At 56.9% G+C, this 18,975-nt stretch overlaps 2 protein-coding genes across 3 annotated transcripts in view; one reads left to right on the forward strand and one right to left on the reverse strand.

Annotated features, from left to right (window-relative positions):
- On the forward strand, positions 1 to 6,018 carry PARD6A (par-6 family cell polarity regulator alpha). The gene is made up of 3 exons (XM_041400809.1): positions 1 to 510; positions 1,755 to 1,977; positions 4,729 to 6,018. Exons 1-3 carry the CDS (start codon positions 97 to 99, stop codon positions 5,514 to 5,516), a joined length of 1,425 nt encoding a protein of 474 aa, XP_041256743.1. The 5' UTR covers positions 1 to 96; the 3' UTR covers positions 5,517 to 6,018.
- A 1,393-nt stretch (positions 6,019 to 7,411) lies between these two features.
- The window catches only part of ENKD1 (enkurin domain containing 1), a 13,050-nt gene continuing 1,486 nt past the window's right edge, over positions 7,412 to 18,975 (reverse strand). The window contains exons 1-8 of one of the 2 annotated variants that reach the window (XM_041400815.1): positions 16,413 to 16,524; positions 14,790 to 14,890; positions 14,293 to 14,517; positions 13,028 to 13,200; positions 10,810 to 10,971; positions 9,594 to 9,763; positions 8,629 to 8,765; positions 7,412 to 8,159 (exon numbers count right to left, since the gene is read on the reverse strand). In XM_041400815.1, coding sequence (XP_041256749.1) covers positions 7,999 to 8,159; positions 8,629 to 8,765; positions 9,594 to 9,763; positions 10,810 to 10,971; positions 13,028 to 13,200; positions 14,293 to 14,517; positions 14,790 to 14,874 — 1,113 coding nt within the window. In that variant the 5' untranslated portion in view covers positions 14,875 to 14,890; positions 16,413 to 16,524 and the 3' untranslated portion in view covers positions 7,412 to 7,998. Of the gene's footprint in view, positions 8,160 to 8,628; positions 8,766 to 9,593; positions 9,764 to 10,809; positions 10,972 to 13,027; positions 13,201 to 14,292; positions 14,518 to 14,789; positions 14,891 to 16,412; positions 16,525 to 18,975 lie in introns of those variants that run through there. The other variant, XM_041400814.1, reaches the window with a different exon arrangement.

An 18,975-nucleotide genomic window follows, 5' to 3' on the forward strand; every position in this document is an offset into this window, starting at 1 on the left:
TTCCATGAAGATGCCGAGCGTGCCGGAGCTCGGTGTCCCCAAAGAGGGGCCGCTGCTGGGTTTAATGTCGCTAATGAGGTTCCTGACAGCGATGGGATGCCCGAGGTTACCGGCGCGGTGCCCGGTGCCGTCCCGGCGCGGCGGCGGCCCGACGGGGAGCGGAGCCGTGCCCGGATAGACGGGGCCGACGTGGAGGGGACTGGGATGGAGACGGGCTTGGGGACGGGGACAGGGATGCGGATGGGGGTCCTGCCGCCCTCCCGTCCCCACCCCCGTTTCCACGGCGACGTTGTCAGCAGCCGCCCGGCCCCGCCCCGCGCCCCGCCTGGGCCAATGGCGCGGCGGCGCCCGGCCTGCCCGCCGGTGACGTCATGGCCGGTGAAAATCCCCCGTGGCCGCGGGAGCGGCGGTGGCGGCGCGGCCCCGCGGCCCGGCCCGGCCCGCACCATGGCCAAGCACCACCGCACGCCGGCGCGCTCCGCCGAGCCCGTCATCGAGGTCAAGAGCAAGGTAAGCGCCCGCCGGGGACGGGGCCGGTGATGCCGATGCCGATGCCCGTGCCGGTTCCGCCGGGTCACGACCGAGCGCGTCGCCCCCGCGTCGGGCAGCACACGTGGGGTGGCTCCGCGCACCAGGGAGCGGCGCGGGAGCCAGGCCGTGCGGGCTCTCCGCTCCCTGCGCTGCGGCGGCGCTGCCCGGAGCCTCCCCGAGCGCAGCCCGGCCCGGCGGCCGCGGCGTCCCGCCACCGTGGGCTCTGCCGGGCCGCGGGCTCGCTCGGCGCGGCCGTGGGAACACCGCGGCGGAGCGCTCGCCAGATGCGCAGGGGCGCCGGTGCGCCGTTCCGGCAGCCCCGGTGTGCGGGGTGGCCCCGCCGGTGCGGGTGTGCGGGGTGCGCGGTCACCCCGGGGACACACCTCGCCCAGATGTGCACTCACCCAGATGTGCGTGCTCGCCAAGGCATGCTCGTCCCCGGCTATGCCATCACCCAGATGTGCGCCCTCAGCAAGGGACGAGCCCCTGTCGCGCCTCCAGATGTGCACACCTGCATGACTGTGCGCTAGCCCAGTTGTGGTCTCCCGCAGACGTGTCTGCTCATCCAGATATGTGCTCACCTGGCACACCCTTGCCCACATGTGTGCGGTCACCCAGATATGCACCACTGTACACCTGTGCCCATCCACCCACCCCTGTGCCCGCCCAGATGCGTGCACTCCCTTTCTGCACCCTTATCCAGCTGCGCGCTCGCCCAGCTGTGCCACTGCCTGCTCGGGACCCCCGGCAGGGTGCAGGGTGTCCTCCTTCCCAGGACGTGGTGGCCACCGCCTGCCCCAACAGCTGGGGTGTGACCCCCGCGGGCAGCGCGATCCTCGCAGCGCTCCTCAGCCTGTTCTTAATTGGCTTCCCGTTCGTCGTGACGGAAGGAGGCATTAATTAGCGCTGTTGCTCACCAGGTGCTACGGCAGCGCCCGTGTCGCAGGGAAGGGCCTCCCGGCAGCACGGAGTCTGCCACGGCTGGTGGTATGGCCAGAGGGTCCTTCCTCTGCCGCCTGGCCATCTTTTTGCCCCATCACTTCAGTGTTTGGGCAGAAAAACGGCTTCCCTCTTTACTTTGTTTTTGGGACGGGCTTCTCCTGACTGGCTCTGCCTGCCCTGGGGCAGCTCTGTGTGGTCCCCTGCCTGCATCAGTCCTGCAGACCGGGGCCAGCCCTGCCCAGAGTCACCCTCTTCCTCCTCTTCCTCATCCTCCTCTGCAGTTTGACGCTGAATTTCGCCGCTTTGCCATGAAGCGCTCCGGCGCCGGCAGCTTCCAGGACTTCTACCAGCTGCTGCAGACAGTGCACCAGATCCCGCGGGTGGACGTGCTCCTGGGCTACACAGACATCCACGGCGACCTCCTGCCCATCAACAACGACGACAACTACCACAAAGCCCTGTCCTCTGCCAACCCCCTCCTCAGGGTCATCATCCAGAAGAAGGGTAAGTGCGGCACTGGACGTGTCCTCCTGCCAAGAGAGATGATCCACAACCCGCAGTGCTGCTGGTTCCACCTTTGGACTGTGCCAGCAGGGCCTGGCTGGTCACATACCCTCCAGCCACTGCTTTGGTGGATGGATGTGGAGATGGTGGCACTGGGAGGCTGCCAGAACCCTGCCAGGGCTGTGGCAACCACACAGGCTCTCCCTGGCAGCTGAGGGCACCTGCCTCAGCCCAGCCCCATGCGACTGGTGAGCAAAGGCAGATCCTTGCAATTCACCCCTTTGAAGTCGTGTTTTGCAGCCAAGCTTGCATGGGCTCCCAGATAACACCCGTGTTAGTCCCGTGAGCACTGTGCCAGCAGCCCCATCCAGCTTCCTGCCCTGAGGAGGCAACAGCCATCATTTTGGCAGAGCTCTCGGGGTGCCAGGTGCTGCTGGATTTCTGATGTTGAGAAGGGGCTTGGTGCCTCCCTGTCAGACCAGGGACTTGCCCTTACCTTAGTGGCATATTCCCAGGGATCCACTTCTTTGACCAGGTACACCTGATAGCATCCTGATAGCAGCACCCTGGTGAGGATGAAATCCTCCAAGTGACAAACACTCAGAGTATTTCTCCTGTTTGCAGGGAAAACAAGCCCATCCCCTTCCATTCAGTTTAGTAGCACCGAGGTTTTCTCTTTCATAGCACCATCAGTCAGCAGTTCACAGAGCCAGAGCCTGACCCAGAGCCAGGGTCAGCACAGCATCCAGAGTGAGTCTGTGTTTCCAGCTCGTGTTAGCGGTATGAAGTCTCTGGGCGAGAGATGATGCTGGTGGCCAGCTCTGGCTGTGGTGTCAGTTTTCCTGGGCTTTTGCATCAGGGTGGTGTGGGATGCCCTGGACATGTGTTTCCCCTGTGGCCACATGGTGTGGGGGCTGGCAGCAGTGATCCAGGCTGCTGGAGCTCGTGGTGCGCTCAGGAGCTGTCGCTGCCAGCTCTGAACCATCCCCTGTTCCTGGCCCAATGCTTGGACCCAGGCTGTGACATGGAGAGCCAGTGCAGGGGTGAACGTGCCAAGGCTGCAGTGGGACCATCACTCCTGCTCCCAAGAGCCATCCTGTGGGCTGCTGTAAAAGCCTGTGAGGGCCCACGGCTGACTGTGTCAAGACAGCACAGTGTGGAGAGGGAGCAGGCAGAGCCTGGCTCCATGGGCAGCATGATAAGGAAGGCGAGCAGGCAGCACCAGGGAGCCCCAGCACCCAGCTGTGCCCGCAGGAGAGGGGCCGCAGGGCGGGAAGCGCCACAGGGAGGTGAGCAGAGAGGCCAGGAGCAAGTCCTGGGTGAATCACAGCTAATTTAAAATGGATCCAGGTCATCCCGAGGCTAGGCTGTCGTTGAACCGGTCTGGGTCGCTGAGGAATGTGGCTGCAGAGCCTCTCCCCCCGCCGGGTGCAGGGAGCTGTGCACACACACAGGTGTGCTCCTGGCAGTGGGCTCCGCAGCAGCCAGTCCTGCCACAGCAGGGCAAAAAGCAAAGGCTGCAGCTGGGCTCCCCTCTGTGCCATCACCCTGCTGGGTGAAGCCATTCCTGCAGGGCAGCCTGGCTGGGACAATGGCACTGACCTCCTTGGCTGGGCCCAGGCTCATGGGAAGGGCAGGGGAAGGCGTGGGACATTGCCAGGGCCACCGTGGGGCTCATCCTTGGCGTGCTGGACCTGCCTGGCCCAGCCACTCTGCGCCCCTTGGAGAGGAGCTGTGTGCTGAAATAGCTGTGGGAAAGCCTCCGCCACCCTTCCCCGAGCTAAAAATATGCCAAGGCTGTGTGTGCAGGGAGATATTTATAAACCAGGAGCCCTGGCAGGCTGGCTTGGCTAGGGAGAAATCCCATGTCCCCTGGGCTTGGGGACATCCCTAGCAGCCCCGCAGCTGGAGCAGGGTCCAGATGCTGGTGGGGGACACTGTGCCGAATGTGCTGACCATGGAGAATCCAGATCTGGGCTCCCCCATGGAAAGAGATGGGGAGAAACCAGAGAGGAACCAGGGGCTACTCCCCAGCACCTGGTGGCTGAGGCCAAGAGTGATGGGTTGAAGCTGGGCCCCACAGAGCAGCCCCAGGCCACGGTCCAGAAGGATGGAGTCAAACCCTGTATGAAGGTGCCTGATGGTGGAATAAGAGACATGAGCACAAATTACAGTCTTGGATATTCAGGGGCCCTGAGGATGCTGCAGCCCTGGGATGAATTTCCAGGAGGTGGGGAGTGTCTGTCCTTGGGAATGGCAGAGTTCTGCAGGACACAGTTGTGGCTATCACCAACCCATGCCAGCGATAGCGCTGCTGTGGTGGGGCAGAGGACTCTGGTGCTGTCTCCTGGGGTTGGACTCTCCCTAAGGGAGTTGGTTGCCACCACAGCACACTCGTGTGGGGGGTCCTCTCTCCCCAAACCCAAACTGGGGCATGGCTGCAGCTCCCAGGCCATCAGGGCTGGCAGCTCTAGTGTTAAACTGCAGAGTTTGGCTTAAAGTGTGATTAAGGCTGAATCACTGCCTCGATCCCACTAATCCTGGCCTGTGTGCCTGTGTACGCTGGGTAATCCCAGGAGATGGGCCCCAGCGGAGACAGGCTGCAGAGAAAGCCAGGCTGATGATCTGGGGAGGAAAAGCCGGTGAGACCCGTGAGCAGGGCCCTTCTGCTGAGCACCTGGGGCCAAGGGCACGCGCTCACGTCCCCGGCAGCTGCAGTGCCTGACCCGTGTCCCCCCTCGCTCCCTGCAGCAGAGTCTGATGCCAGCGTCTTCGCCTCCAACTCCTTGCAGCGGAAGAAGAAAGGGCTGCTGCGCCCAGCACACTACCGGGCCAAGCCTCACCTCCTCATCGGGATGCCCCAGGACTTCCGCCAGATCTCCTCCATCATCGACGTGGACATCCTGCCCGAGACGCACCGGCGCGTGCGGCTGCACAAGCACGGCTCCGACAAACCGCTGGGCTTCTACATCCGCGACGGCGTCAGCGTGCGCGTGGCCCCGCAGGGCGTCGAGAAGGTGCCCGGCATCTTCATCTCCCGCCTGGTGAAGGGCGGCTTGGCTGAGAGCACGGGGCTGCTGGCGGTCAGCGACGAGATCCTGGAGGTGAACGGCATCGATGTGGCTGGCAAGTCCCTGGACCAAGTGACGGACATGATGGTGGCCAACAGCCACAACCTCATCATCACCGTCAAGCCGGCCAACCAGCGCAACAACGTCATCCGCAGCAGCAAGGCCTCGGGCAGCTCCGGCATGTCCACGGACAGCACCCCCAGCCAGCAGACCCCCAGCCCGGCCTCGCAGTACCTGAGCAACTACAGCACGGCCGAGAGCGACGAGGAGGGCGACCTGGTCATCGAGAGCGACAGCGCGTCCCACTACATCCCCGGGGGCTGCCCCAACGGGGGCCCCGCGGACGGACCCCTGCAGCGGAGCCTGTCCCCGCACAGCTCGCGGGGCTCCCTGCAGTCCCTCGGCAGCCACGACGGCAGCCCTGGCAGGGGCAGCGGACGGGAGGATGGCACCCTCCTCACCCTATAGCCGCAGGGGCCCGTGCCACTCGGTGGCTGGCTGGGTTCCCGCTGATCTGGGCTGGATGTGGACACCAGGGTGATGATGTGGCCATCGGGCAGGGGTGGAGAGGGGCTGTCCGCTGCCTTCTCCCACCCCCCGTGACCCCCAGAGCCCCACTGTGGGACCCATTCAAGCCAGGCACTGCCCCTCTGAGCGCCCTTACCTCCTCTTCCAAGCAAGCGGGGGTTTTTAATTGTTTTATTGAAATATGCATCATTAATATATTGCAATGGACAGTAAAACTTTTTCTAGAAAGCGCCATGCTTGTCCCTGGTTCATGTCACTGCAGGGAGGAGGGGGACAGCGGGTGGGTACCCCAGCCCTGTGCACAGAAGGCAGTGCCTGGGGGCGATGGCCTTGACCTTTGCTGCTGTGCTGGGTGACCCCACTGAGACTCATTGTGCCTGTTCCAGAACCCATGTCCAGGCTGTTTTGGGCAGCTGCCTGGCCTGATGGCCTGATGCAGTCAGCCTTGCTTGGTGAGACTCATTGTGCCTGTTCCAGGACCCATGTCCAGGCGGTTTTGGGCAGCTGCCTGGCCTGATGCAGTCAGCCTTGCTTGGTCCCCCCATTCCCACCTTGTCCCCGCTGCAGGGACACTCACTAATACAAGGGACACCTGGTCTGGCAGCAGCACCTTGGCTGTCACTCAGCCTCGCAAATGCTGCTAGAGATAGTGCAGCCTCATCCTCCTTTTTCAGCCCCAAGCTCAGGGCAGGGGCATCCACACCTGCCCCTGCTGCTCTCCTGGGGCTCCCAGCACCCTCAGTCCCTCTCCCAAAAGTGCCAAGCCAATGTGGCACTCACTGCTGCCAAGGGCTTGTGGTGGGACCTGCAGCTCTCAGGGTCTGAAAAGCCAGCACCAACTCTCAGAGCCTCAGGCCAGGGCAGGCTGGGAGTGCAGCAAGGGCTGAGGACACTCATGGCACACAGCCAGGGCCCAGAGAGACCAGAGAGCAGATCTGGCAGCAGGGCTGGTTAGCCCAGGCTGGTTTTGGGCAGGGAGGTGCCCAGGGGCTGTGCCCATGGCCCCCAGTCGCTCTCATCCAGCCGGCTCCGCCTGGCTGTGGGGTTTGCCCTGAGGTGGCCCCAGGGGCACATGGGGTGATTTTCCAGTTGGCATCTCACCTCCTCCAGCCCTCGAGTGCCAAAATACTCCCCACGCCTTGGCAGCAGCGTCAGCCCTGACATCCCAGGGCACTGCAGTGTGCCAGGTGGCACAGGCAGGGCTAGGATACTCCACAATATCCCCACCCCACAAAATCCTGCCCTGCAGAAAGGCAGCTGCTTGGGGGATCCACACACACCTTCCCCACCCTGTGCAGCAAATGGGGATGGAGCACAAGCTTGCACAAGCTGCAAGAAGGGAAAACCAGATGGGATTTCTGGGGAAAAAGTGTTCCCCATGAGGCCAGCACTGTCTGGAGACAGAGCCCCAGCAAGGTGATGGGGAAAAGCCCCTCCCTGGAGATTCTCCTAATTCAGTTGGATGTGGCTCCAAGCTGTGGCACCGTGCCCCTGCTGAGCAGGAGATGCACCAAGCCCTCGAGCCATCCCTTACAGCTTCTTCATGCAGCAAGATCCCTGCAAAGGTCTGCACACGTTCCTGCATGGCATCTGAAGGTAAGGCAGCAGTGAGCTCACCTATGTGATGGCACCTTCCAGCCCTGTCCTGCCAGCCTGTGGATGGAGATCCAGCAGGATTTTGTACATTCTCCAGTCCATGTCCCACTGCCATGTCCCAGCACCCTGTGGAACACACGGCTCATCCCCTGCCTGCACTGTGCCAATGCTGATGCTTTCTGCTGCCTACACCATTCCTTAGGCCCTGCTGGGCCCACTGGGAGCTGCACACACACTGCTAGATGGAAATGATGATTTATTGGAGTATCTCCTGCCCCATAGACAACAAAGGCTTCTCCAGACATCTGACCAGACCCTCCTGACAGCTCAGCCCTTCCCTGGGCAGAAAACACTGAAGCTCTGTGCTTTTTTCTTGTCCCCAAGCTGTTCCCTGAGCTCTCAGGTGCTCAGGATGAGCTATGACCACAGTCCAGCTCAGCAGAATGACAAGGAATACCACAGGCAGCAGCACAAGAGACCTCCTACCAGTTTCTAGAAGTAGGAAAAAAAGGGAAAGTAAGAGCTGATGCCAGAGTTCCAGAGCAGAGAGCTGATCTGTGAGAAGTCAAGCAGCAGAGACAACTGTTCTCCAGACCACTGAGCAGGGCCTTTATTAGGGCATCTCCCTCCCTTTTCTGTGGACAAGACACAGCACTGAAAGGTGAGCAAGAGATGCCAGCTGTGTACTGGACACGGTAATTGGCACCTGCATGGGCCCAGGGTCTGGAACTTGGCTTCCTCTTTTCCCTCTCAAAGTGATGTCCATTCCTGCCCAGCAACAAAGGATGTTCAGGCAGAGCAGCACAGCACACCTGGCCCCACCAGCTCAGGAGTCCAACTTGATGAAGACTTTCGGCCTTGAGAAAATTTTGATTGCCTCGTCTATCTGGGAGAGCTTCCTCTCGAGCTCTACCCGCCTCTTCTGCATCCTGAGGCTGTCTCCACGCATTGGCAGCAGAACCAGCTCCTTTATCAGCTGCTCCTGGCCTGTAAAAAGAGAAAAAAAAAGTTGTGTAAGTTGAAAAGCAAAGAAATCCACCCTTTTTCTAGTGCTATGACCATGAAGACAATGGCAGCACTGGAACAAGGAACTAGAATCCTTCTATTTAAAGCTCAGCTGGATATAAGACCTGAGGGACCTGCTCCAGCTTTGAGAACCAAGGATTGGACTAGAGACCTCTGAAGGTCCCTTCCAGCCAAAATCTTTCTAAGATTTTAGGAGCAATAGCAACCCTAACATCAAGTCCCCTGGACAAGTGTGCTCCAGAGAGCCAGTCCTGTAACCTGCAGGACACTGATTCCTCTTTCCATGCACACAGCTCACATCCTGCCTATATATGCCTTAATCCAGGCAACTCTCCAAGTGCCAGGAATGTGTCCCTGTGTCTCTTCTCCCTTATCCTGCCTAGGACTGTTTGTTCTTCTGAGCTGGATTCGCTGGGTTTTTTGCTCTTACTCTGTTTCAGGTTGCTGAGGGTCTCCAGGCGCTGGCCCTCGGGCATCATGGTGTGCCCGGGCGGCGTGTCGGGGTCCGGCAGGTTTCGCAGCCGCTCCTCCGTCTGCTTGCGCCACAGCTCCTTCCTCTCCAGCAGGCTGGAGGCAAAGGAGAGCAGGTGTCAGCACATCTGGCACAGGCAGAGGCCAGGAATGTGCCCTTCAAACCCTGCAGGGTTCCATGTCACTGGTTGAGGACCCCAGGGAGCCGCGTGCTGGCACACACGCTCGTGGTGGGGGATACACCGTGTTTAAACCACATATGTGGACCAGCAAATGTGCTCCACATGCACAAAGGGCTGCTGGGGGAGATGCACTCAGGCCAGCATGAGCTCCTTGGAGACAAGGGCTGCTGCTCCTCGTTTCTGGCTCACTGAGTCCTTGCCAAACCATCTGTGGGTCAATGGCAGCATGAAGTCAGACAGCAGCTCACGGCCAGGGATGCTGGCAGAGGACAGCACAAGCAAAGGACTGGCACCACAGTCAGTCCTAGGACAGGGTCTGTTTCCCATGCAGAATCTCAAAATGCACAGCAGTAGCTGGATGCTCCCCAGAACCCAGGCCCAAGGCAGGATGAACACCTGTGAGGCAGAGAGAGCTCTGTGCCTCTCCAAAACCAGACCTTTTCATGCCAAAGCTACATCACAAGGAATAAAGCCTACAAAAGGCAGGAGCACATTTCTCAAGGCACACAGAGCTTCCCCATAACAGCAAGCAAGGGAAGGAGGAGACAAAACTCCCTCTGAGCCCTGTCACACTTGGTTAAGCCAAGAAAGCAGGAGGGACAGCGTTGACTCCCCAGCCAGAGAAACCGACACTGCTGCACATCGCAAGAGCACCTCTGTGCCCAGCCCATCCCTCCAGGCACAAGCCAGGCTGTGCATTAAGGCAGTTACGGTCTGGTGGAGCACAGAGGGGCACACATACTACTGGGGGACGTGGCCCTTCTGCTTGGCGTTGTATTCCTCCTGCTGGCGGTGCCGCTGCTGCAGCAGCTCGGCCAGCGCCTGCAGGGACTGCGAGCGGCGCAGCGGGGCCCGCCGGGCAGCGCACGCGTTGTGCCTGATGAAGTCAACGCTCCTGCCCTCCACCTGCACCTGCAAAAAGAGACAGAGAGGCGTCAGGGGCAGGCTGGGCCCGTGCACACAGCCAGCAAAAATGCACCACACAAGATATGAATTGTATGACAGCAGGACGGGCAGATCCTCGGCACAGCGTGTCTCAGTGTGCAGCCACAGACAGGCAGGAGCTGTGGCCACGGTTTGGGAAGGCAGGCACTTAAAGCCAAGTCTAATCCTGGCCTCTTTAAGGTCCCCAAGACGACCACATGCCTTAAAAGTCAAAAGGACAGAAAAACCCAGGCTTGACGTAGTCCCCATGGCTCCTACTGGAGCATTTTGAGGGCAGAGGAAAAACAGGTTGGGTGCTCACCGGGCCAAGAAACTCAACAGAGCCCCTGGCAGAGCAGGAACTTTGCTGATCCTTGGGGTACTTGCCCAGACATAGCACCTCCACCACAGCTACTCTGATGGACAAAGCAGTGGAGAAGGTGGCTGTGTTTGCATTTAAGATTTCCCTGGTCTTCCTCCTTTGTAGATCATGTCCTGTTTAATTAAGTCATTCATGGCATTTAGGAACCAACAAACTGACAATCTCACAATTGCCAAGGGAAAAGGACATGAGTCATGGAGCTGTTTAGGACCTCCCAAACAGACTACTTGAAAGGTTTAAATATTAATGCTGATTTAACTCTCCTCAATAAAACACACACTCATTTCCCAAATTTTTATCTAACATCCAGAAGCCACAGTTCCTTTGATTACAGTGGGAACAGCCTCCAAAACCCCAAGACCTCCTGCAAAGCCATTGGCAGAGCAGATTTGAGATTGCTGGCATGAGGAGGTGGAATTTTCACAGTGAACTTCATGATCTCCTTAACTATGAGTGAGGATGAAGCTAGAATTAACAGTCCCTGAATATCCATCTCACCTCCCAAGTGACCAGGACCCTGCTCCTTCCCTTCAGCCAGGAACAGTATTTACAGATCTCCCTACTCAAGCAGCACATCTGACCCAACACTTCAGAAGAAGGGATTTTCCATGCCAGAAATCCCTGGGATGGATGCAGGTAGTGTGTAACTCACCTTGGTTTCAGCCCCCTGTGCCTCTGGAGCCTCTGTGTCTGCTCCTGCTTTTGCTCTGACTGGCTTTGGGGACAGTGGTCTGCATGGCTTGATCCCAGAGCCACAGCGGGAATACGCCCGCAGGAAATTCACAGCCTCTGGATTGGGAGGTGGAGAGGTCTCCTGGGAAAGACAAGAAAAAACCCACCAGTGGAGGGAGGCTGGGGCAAAGAAAAACCCTCTCAACCAAGTTTGGGTGGTCAAGCACGAGCTCAGCCACAGGTTTCCAACAGGCACAGGACAGCACAAGCTTTCTGCCACGGCTTGGCAGAAGTTCTTGGGGGAAGATAACCTGTAATCAGCCAGCAAAGACCAACAAACACAACAGATCCAGACCTGGCCACAGAATGAAGGCTGAGAAACAGGGGAGGAACTCTGCAGAAGCAAATTTGGATCAAGCAGGTAGGCATGAGGCTGCCTGCTGAGGTGCTGTTCTCCAGGGCTGCTCTGCTCAGCACCTCAAATCTAGGTTATATCACTCTAGAAAGAAAAAGGAGCAGAGAGTGAAGGAGTCTGGTGGGATTGCATCTGAGGGGCATCTTCAAAGGCTGTGGCACAGGGTGACAGTACTTGATGTCTAGCAGGTGGTCTGGGACTATCTCAGACAGTCTGGTTGCAAACAAACCCTGAAAACTGAAAGTTGACACTGTGGCAAGTGGGTGACCTTACGAAAAACACAGCTGGGGCTCTGCTCTGCCCTTGGGAGTGATGGGAACTGCACAGGGCCACCCCCAGATCTTTAGAAATACCCAAGGCCTGAGCTGAGCTGCAGCTCCCTGGGGAAGATTTCCTCTTGCCTGGCCCATTCAGCTGGGCAGAGCTGCAGACAGATGGTGGGACTGGGCAGCCACACTGGTGGGTTTGGTGCAAGGAGCAGGGTATGGGATGCCCTCAGCACTGCCCAGACTGTTCATGCTCCAGTGATGATCAGTCTTGTTTCAACAAGAGATCTGGATCTCTCTGGTAAGTTAATGAGAATTGCCTTCACCTAGCACAGCTGGTAAGGTTGATTGAGTCTGACCTCAGGAGCACAGAGCACAGCTTGCCCCATCTCCCTCCACGGGAGCACTGGGACTGCCAGAACCCTTTGCAAGACAACTGCTACAGCTAACAGCCTCAGGGACAGGTGATTGAGAAAAAACTCTGCATTAGTCATCAAGATCCAGCAGAATCAACTGGAACTCTGAGCAGCAGCAGCAGCAGCTCCACAGAAGATGGAGATCCTTCACAGGGAACACCTCAGCTCCAGGAGAGCCACAGCAACAGTTAAAGCATCATGAGTCAGTGCCAGGGCCTCTCTGGAGGAACACACAGAGCACAAGTAACGCACCACGCAGAACCTGCCTGCGCAGAGACCACCCCCTTTCCCCAAAACAAAGGAAGAAATGAGCTCAATCTTCTTCTCACCCAGAGGATTTGTCAAACAAGAGCGTAGGCTTCTGTTCTTGAAGCACTCGTGGGTTTGCTCCCATGTGTGGAAGGGTCACAGATACCAAAGAGGTTGGTGACACACCAGGAAAAAGGGACACAGCAGCTGGAACCACTGGCTTGGGAATCATCTGGCCAATTTTTACAGTTGTTACCAATACATGTCATTTTAAGCATCAAAAGCTGGCCACAGACAAAAGGGAAGCAATGTTGAGATGAGGAGGACCTTAAAGGCTCCAACTCAGCACCCTCACAGGCTGTGCTGATCTCTGAGGCCTCAATCCTGACTGCCTGGAGATGTCTGTGTGCCCCCCAGAGCAGTGGATATTCACCAGGACAATCACTTGGGGAAGAATGTGTGGAACACACGGCCCACTGTGTATCCAGAGGGTGGGAACAGATGGACTGAGGCTCAGGGCAGCCTGCTATTCTTACCTCTGGGTAAATCACCACAGCCTTTTGGCACAAACCTCAGAGAAGTGCTGCCCCAAACATGGGGAAGCTGAAAAGTCAGATGGGAGCATCCCCTGGCAGAAAACACAGCTATGAGAGGGAAGCAGGACAGGGATTATGGCAGCAGTCACTGTCTGGACCCAAACCACACTGTCACTCACAGCCCCACTGCCACATCTGCCCAGTGCTTCAGCACTGAGACGCCCCCAGACCCTGCAGGCCCCAGGACTCCCCTGTCCCCATCACCCCACTGTTCCCCAAGCCTGGAGAGTTCAAGAGCTCCTCCACAGATACCAACCTGCAGTTTGGCCTTCACCTTTGACTCCACATTCTCGTATTTCTGGGATTTCCAGAGAGCTTTCACAGGCTTGGGCTGGCTGCGCTCTTGGGCTCGCTCCTTCTCTTTGCACTTCTTCTGAATCTCCTTTATCCGCCTCACGTTTTCCTTCTCGTAGTCCTTGGCCTCTTTCCCTGCTCAGCAAGGGGAGACACACCTTCACCTCCCAGACACTGCCACAGGATGCAGTCACAGATCCCTCCCAAAGCTGGTCCAACAGCCAGGAGAACCAGCAAGTCCTTGCCTCTCCTGCAGACCAGCCCATGTCTGCACCCTGCCCCTGCTAGATGCACACTCCTGGACTGACTCTTCTGCCAGAGGATCCCACCGTGCCCAGGTGAGCATCAGAACAGGTCTGTGCACACTGCTGGTGTCCACAGACTCCCTTGTTCTCCTCTTGTCCCAGTATGGCCTATGCCAGACAAGCCATGCCAGCCCCCTCTCAAGAGCAAGGTCGATTCCCAGTTCAGCTCACACAGTGTTCCTGAAGTAGAGAGGGCTACAGAGCCTTGAACTTGCCCTGTTCCTGCTTTCAGGACATTATCCCACATTGACACAACCAAGACTATGGATTAGGACTCTGTTTTGTTTTGTTTTTGAATCAAAAATTATCCTTCCTTGGGCTCCCCAAGGCAGGGAACATCTCAGCTGACATAACCAGGTGCTCATCTGTTCCCCCCTGGTTTGGGCACAGCACTTGTGGCATCCACCACACTGGCACCAGCTCAGGGCAATGACAGCACATGAAATAAATTAAAATTACACACAGGGCTCAAACTTATCTCCTTCCTGGAGCTCTGAATGTATTCTGGGTGACATCCCTGTCCTGGAGAAGGGAACAATCTTCTGCGAAGATGTTCTCACATCCACATCCACAGGCATCCTTCCCAAATCCTGCCTGGCTTCACCAACTAGGAACTCACCATGTTAAACACCCTCAATACATCAAGGTTTTGTTTGATTCATATAGAAGTTTTACTACAAAAAAGTCCAAATTTTTGCACCTTTTTTCAAGTCCCTCTTCCCATTTTAAACCTGAAACTGGAGCCAAAACATCACTGGCTCCAGCACAGGTGACTCCACTGCCAGGCCACAGCTGCAGATGGGGTGACCAGCCCTGTGAAGCTCAAGCTCTCCTCAGGCAGCAGAACCTGGGAATCCACCCCAAATGCTTCATCCCTGGCCCCAAAGGCAGCTGAAGCCAGCAGTGATTTGGCTGTACTTACTCTTAGCTGGCATCCCCCCATCAAGAGAGATCCCTTCGAGCTGCAGCAGGAGGCCCAGTGTCCCTTTCTGTCCCCTCTCCAGGAAGAGCTTTCCGCTGGGGCGGATGCGAGGGGCTGGCTGCGCCTGGCGGGCACTGCCCAGGGCAGGGTAGGGGCTGGCAACTGAGTCCAGGGGGCTGGAGGTTAAATACAGCTTCTGAGCATTTCCTTCCAGCCTCCCTTGAGCTGCAGGGAAAGAAAAAGGAGAACCTTGTCAGGAAATGATCTTACCTCAGCTTTCTGCACCCACAGCCCACAAACAACGTGATGACCCCCTCTTCACCTCTGCCTTATGCTTTCCCATCCTTCAACCAGCTGTACAGACTACTTTAGGATCACCATCAGAAGCACCTTCACCAGTGTGAATAGAGACTGTCGAGGACACCAAGGGATAAGGACATCAAGCTGTGTCACATCAAAGCACAAACTAAAACCTGTACCAAGCATGAAGGACTCACCTGAGAGGGGACGTTTGTAATACTCCGGAAAGAGCGCTGGGTCTGGAGGAATGGGTCCAGAAATCCTGGATGGCCCTTCACACATCCTGCCACACGTTGCTCTGCCACAGAAACCAACCACCAGAACAGAAATGAACAGGGCTCAGTGAGCCACTGAAAAGCTACATTTAATAAATATATATATACACATATATATGTATAGGGGAATTTCTGACTTTCATTTGACACCACACCCCCAGCTCCAGAGATGTCCTGCAGGTAGAAACCACCCCAAACTGGACTCTGTGCAGGTGAAACAAGGGGTCCAGCAGCCCTGTCCCTACTGTGGGTCAGTGTTTTAACCAGTGCTGAAAATGCCCACAGTTGCTGTAATATTGGGACCTTCAGTACCAAAAAAAATCCTTTGTGGCTTTGTTCTCCCATATGGAAACACTGAATGCAGACACAGAAGGAGTGAACAGGAAACACCAGGTAGGTGGCCATCATCTGTCAGCTTTTAGCCTGAGATTTGAATTATCCTGGACCCTGGGCTCTCTCTAAATGGCTCCTGTGGTTCAAACACAATTTGTCCACAGGACGCTGGAGCTCCTGCCCCACATGGCCATATCCTCCCTGAGAACACACCTGGGCTGTCACCACCCCTGAGCACGCCAGGGCTGACCCCAGAAGGACAAACACTTTACAAAAAGACAAAACATTTCCCTCCAGGACCACGTGGGGCAGAGGTGGATTTCTGGGAAAGAGCCCAGATGGTTTCTCAGGTCTTGGGGAGAACAGAGGAGAACATGTTTTTCATTTCTGAAGTACTTTTCAAAGCAGCACAAAGCCACAAGTCCCTGTCCTGGCCCACACGGGTCCCTGCTGCTTCTCTTCTCTCCATGGGAGAAGCACAGACCCTTCCACCAGGAAGGGACAGGAGCAGCCAGCATCAATTTCCCCGCACTGTTCACCTGGACAGCATTTTTATACCTACAACAAACCCCCTCAGAACATGAGCATGCAGGATGCCACACAGCAGGCACAGACTGCTGATGAGCTCTCAGCAGATGCCACAAGAGCCTCATCAGAGTCACACCACAATTTTGACAGGCGCCAGGGCAGCCTGGCTGGAGTCACTGCTGTAAGAGCTGGGGCTACAACCTGCACTCCCTGACTCCTGAGGCAGTAATTTAACATTTCTGAGACAACTCCACGGGAAGAACCCCTTTCAGGATCCTCAGCATGCCAGCACTGACAGGACGCAGCATCTGCAGTTTAATTTATAAACCAATAAAGGATCAGTGCAAGGCTGAGTGAATCTGACTCATAGCAACTAATGCACTGCAGTCTTCCTTGCTAAATCACCCCTGTTGACATGAGACCCATTAGCAAAATGCTGTTATTCATCTCCTGGACACAACGGCAGACGCAATGCAAGCAGTGCTGACTGCTGCACACCAGCATGCATGTGCAGCCTCTACCCAGCTGCTCTGGAAAAGCTATTTCTGAAAAGCAGGCACAGACTCTCAGCCAGAGATAAAAGGATGCTGGCTTGGTATTATTTAATCTCCTCGATAATGGATCAACTAAGCCAGAACAGCCTCTCTCATTCTAGAGGGAAAAAAAAAAAAAGAAAACGTTCACCATGAGATCACTCCAGAACAGCTACTGGCTTTGAAATGCACATCTGATCTTGATCTGAACTCAGGTCCCAGCCCAGTGATTTACACATAAAATGACAGGCTGAAATCAAGACCTGTAACAGAGCAGACAATTATTGCGGGGGACTGAGGAGGAAAGGCAGGCTGAGGGGAGGCGGGGGATGGAGGGCTCCTTTTGTACCTTCACATCCCAGCTGCACCCTGCCCTGCTGCAGGGAATTTGCAAATGACACCCACTCCCTGATTTGCAAGTCACATCACCTCTGGCATGGAATCCTGCAAGATCAGACAACCTCATTACAACAGGGAGCATCTTGCCTATGTAGGGACCTACAGGGACACAAGCCCCCAGCAGCAGTGTCCCAGCCAGACTTCCAGGAATACACTTCCCCAGCTGCTGCCCTGCTCCTGCTGACCACGGGGACACGAGTGAGACCCTCATGGCTCACTCCTGCCCAGAGGGACTGGACGACTCTGCTGTCATTGCCACCTGCTTCATTTCTCGGGACAGCTCCGCAGCACCAACAGTCCTGTGCTGAGCCAGTTCCACCCACTGCCCCTGCACCAAACAAGTCACTTCTTTCACTGGGTTTGTTTTCTGCCCATGTAACCTTTTGTCCAAAATGAACGTGACTTTTGCATCCACAGGGGGATCAGAGAAGCACTGGAGCAAGCACCAGGGAAACACAGCAGGAGCACATAGTTATGAACACAGAGGAAGAGGGATGAGGGGACAGGGTCAGCCCTCTTGGGGGCTTTCCTGCACCCAGGAGAGCATCTGCTTTACCACCACATCAGCAACCCAAACATCAACAGACACACACCATTTATGCATTCACAGCCCGTGAGATTCAGGCACACTCTGCAGAAGCAGGTTGAGTAAGTCCAGGCAAACAGATATTTGTGTGCCACTCCTCTGTGCTCCTGTCCCCAGCCAGCCTGCAGACTCCCTAGGGAAGAATCATAGCTCCCAGCCACCCTGCACAGCTACAGGAGGCACAGAGCAGTTGCTGGAGTAACCCAATAACTTCAACACTGCTCATTCAGCCCAGTGTGCTGTTCCCTTCTCCACCAGAGCCATGGCTTTATGCTGGCCTAGGAGCCAAGCAATGCAGCCTCCAGTTCTCTCTCTCCCAGAGTGTCTGCAAGTTTAATAACCATTAACTCGACTCTGTGCCCTTTGCTGCAGCTGACCAAGTGGTAAAAATGCTACTTATTCCTCTGGCAAACTGAGTCCTTTCAGAGCCTGTAAGAACCACAGCTTCCTTTTGTGGCTTGTTTTTGGCATTGTAGTTAAGGTAACTGCAAAACATGGGAACAGACAAGCCTCAGGCAGGTGCATTTCACAGCCTTGAACCCTCGGCATCTGACTTTGAAGCATTCCCTCTTTTTCACAGATGACATTTTCACTGTGCCTGGGTCCCTGGCCAGGAAGCTGCTACCACACACAGAGCTGATGCCAGCCCAGCTTCTTGCCTTCGTGAGCCAATCTCTGCAAAAAGCATGGGAAAAAACATCCCACGGTTGTGATAAGCTGTGATAAGCAGAGCAAGTCATCTGCAGCAAATCAAAGGGCTAATCTCCGTGCAGCTGGTCTTGCATGTTTGATTCCTTCCTCAACAGTTTTAGCTGAAATGGAAAGTCACATCAGGATAACTTCCTCGCCCGAGGGCTGCACCACAACAGCACCAATGGATCTGTGACCATTCCTCCCAAAAAACTGGGAGTCGGGACCAGAAGTCAATGTGTTGTGAACCTACCTAGCGGTTTTTGCCCCTGCCTAAGCCTTCTCCTTGCTGACTGCTATGGGAGAGATTAATATTCTCCTTTTAATATCATTCCCCAGGTGAGTTTCTCCAGGTCTCACCAGCTCTTCCCCATCTGCCAGTCTCAAAGACCCGTTTTTCCTTTTGTCTCTCTGAAAACACAGGGACAGGTAAGCCAGGTGTGATACTGACATTTCTGGGAGCTGGTGTGTACCAACAGCTCTTTAGGAATAAAGCCAGCTTGGACAGTCTGCCCAGAGAGTCAGCCGCATTTCCCGCAGCGCTGGGGCAGGAGCTGAACGAGGGCCGTGCTGGGCACTGCAAGGTGGGCAGAGCCTGCTGTGGGTACCACAGAGCTGCAGCCCGGCCTCTCTCAGGAGGGCAAGGGCGGATGAGGACACGGAGGCCGCGTGGGATTCCGCTCGGATGCACGGACGAGCCCCGTGCTGAGGCTGGAGCTCGTGTGGCAGCCCCAACTCCCTGGGCCGAGCTGGCACGGGAGATCAGCACCGGCCCTGCCCGCTGGGGACACGTGCTGAGAGCGGGCACCGCGCCGAGCGACAGCGGGCACCGCTGGGACCGGACACCGCTGGGACCGGACACCGCTGGGACCGAACACCACCGGGGGCCGGACACCGCTGGGACCGGACACCACCGGAGAACCCTCCTGGCTGCCTTCGCCGGGGCTCGGGAGGCGCTGCCAGCAGCGCAGTCCGGGGTGCCGGGGTCCGCAGCCTCCCCCCGCGGGCGCTGCCCCTGCCCCGGGCCCGGCGCTTCCCG

The sequence above is a fragment of the Onychostruthus taczanowskii genome, unplaced genomic scaffold, assembly GCF_017590055.1.
Source record: "Onychostruthus taczanowskii isolate IOZ18803 unplaced genomic scaffold, ASM1759005v1 scaffold18, whole genome shotgun sequence".
NCBI classification, from domain to species: Eukaryota; Metazoa; Chordata; class Aves; order Passeriformes; family Passeridae; genus Onychostruthus; species Onychostruthus taczanowskii.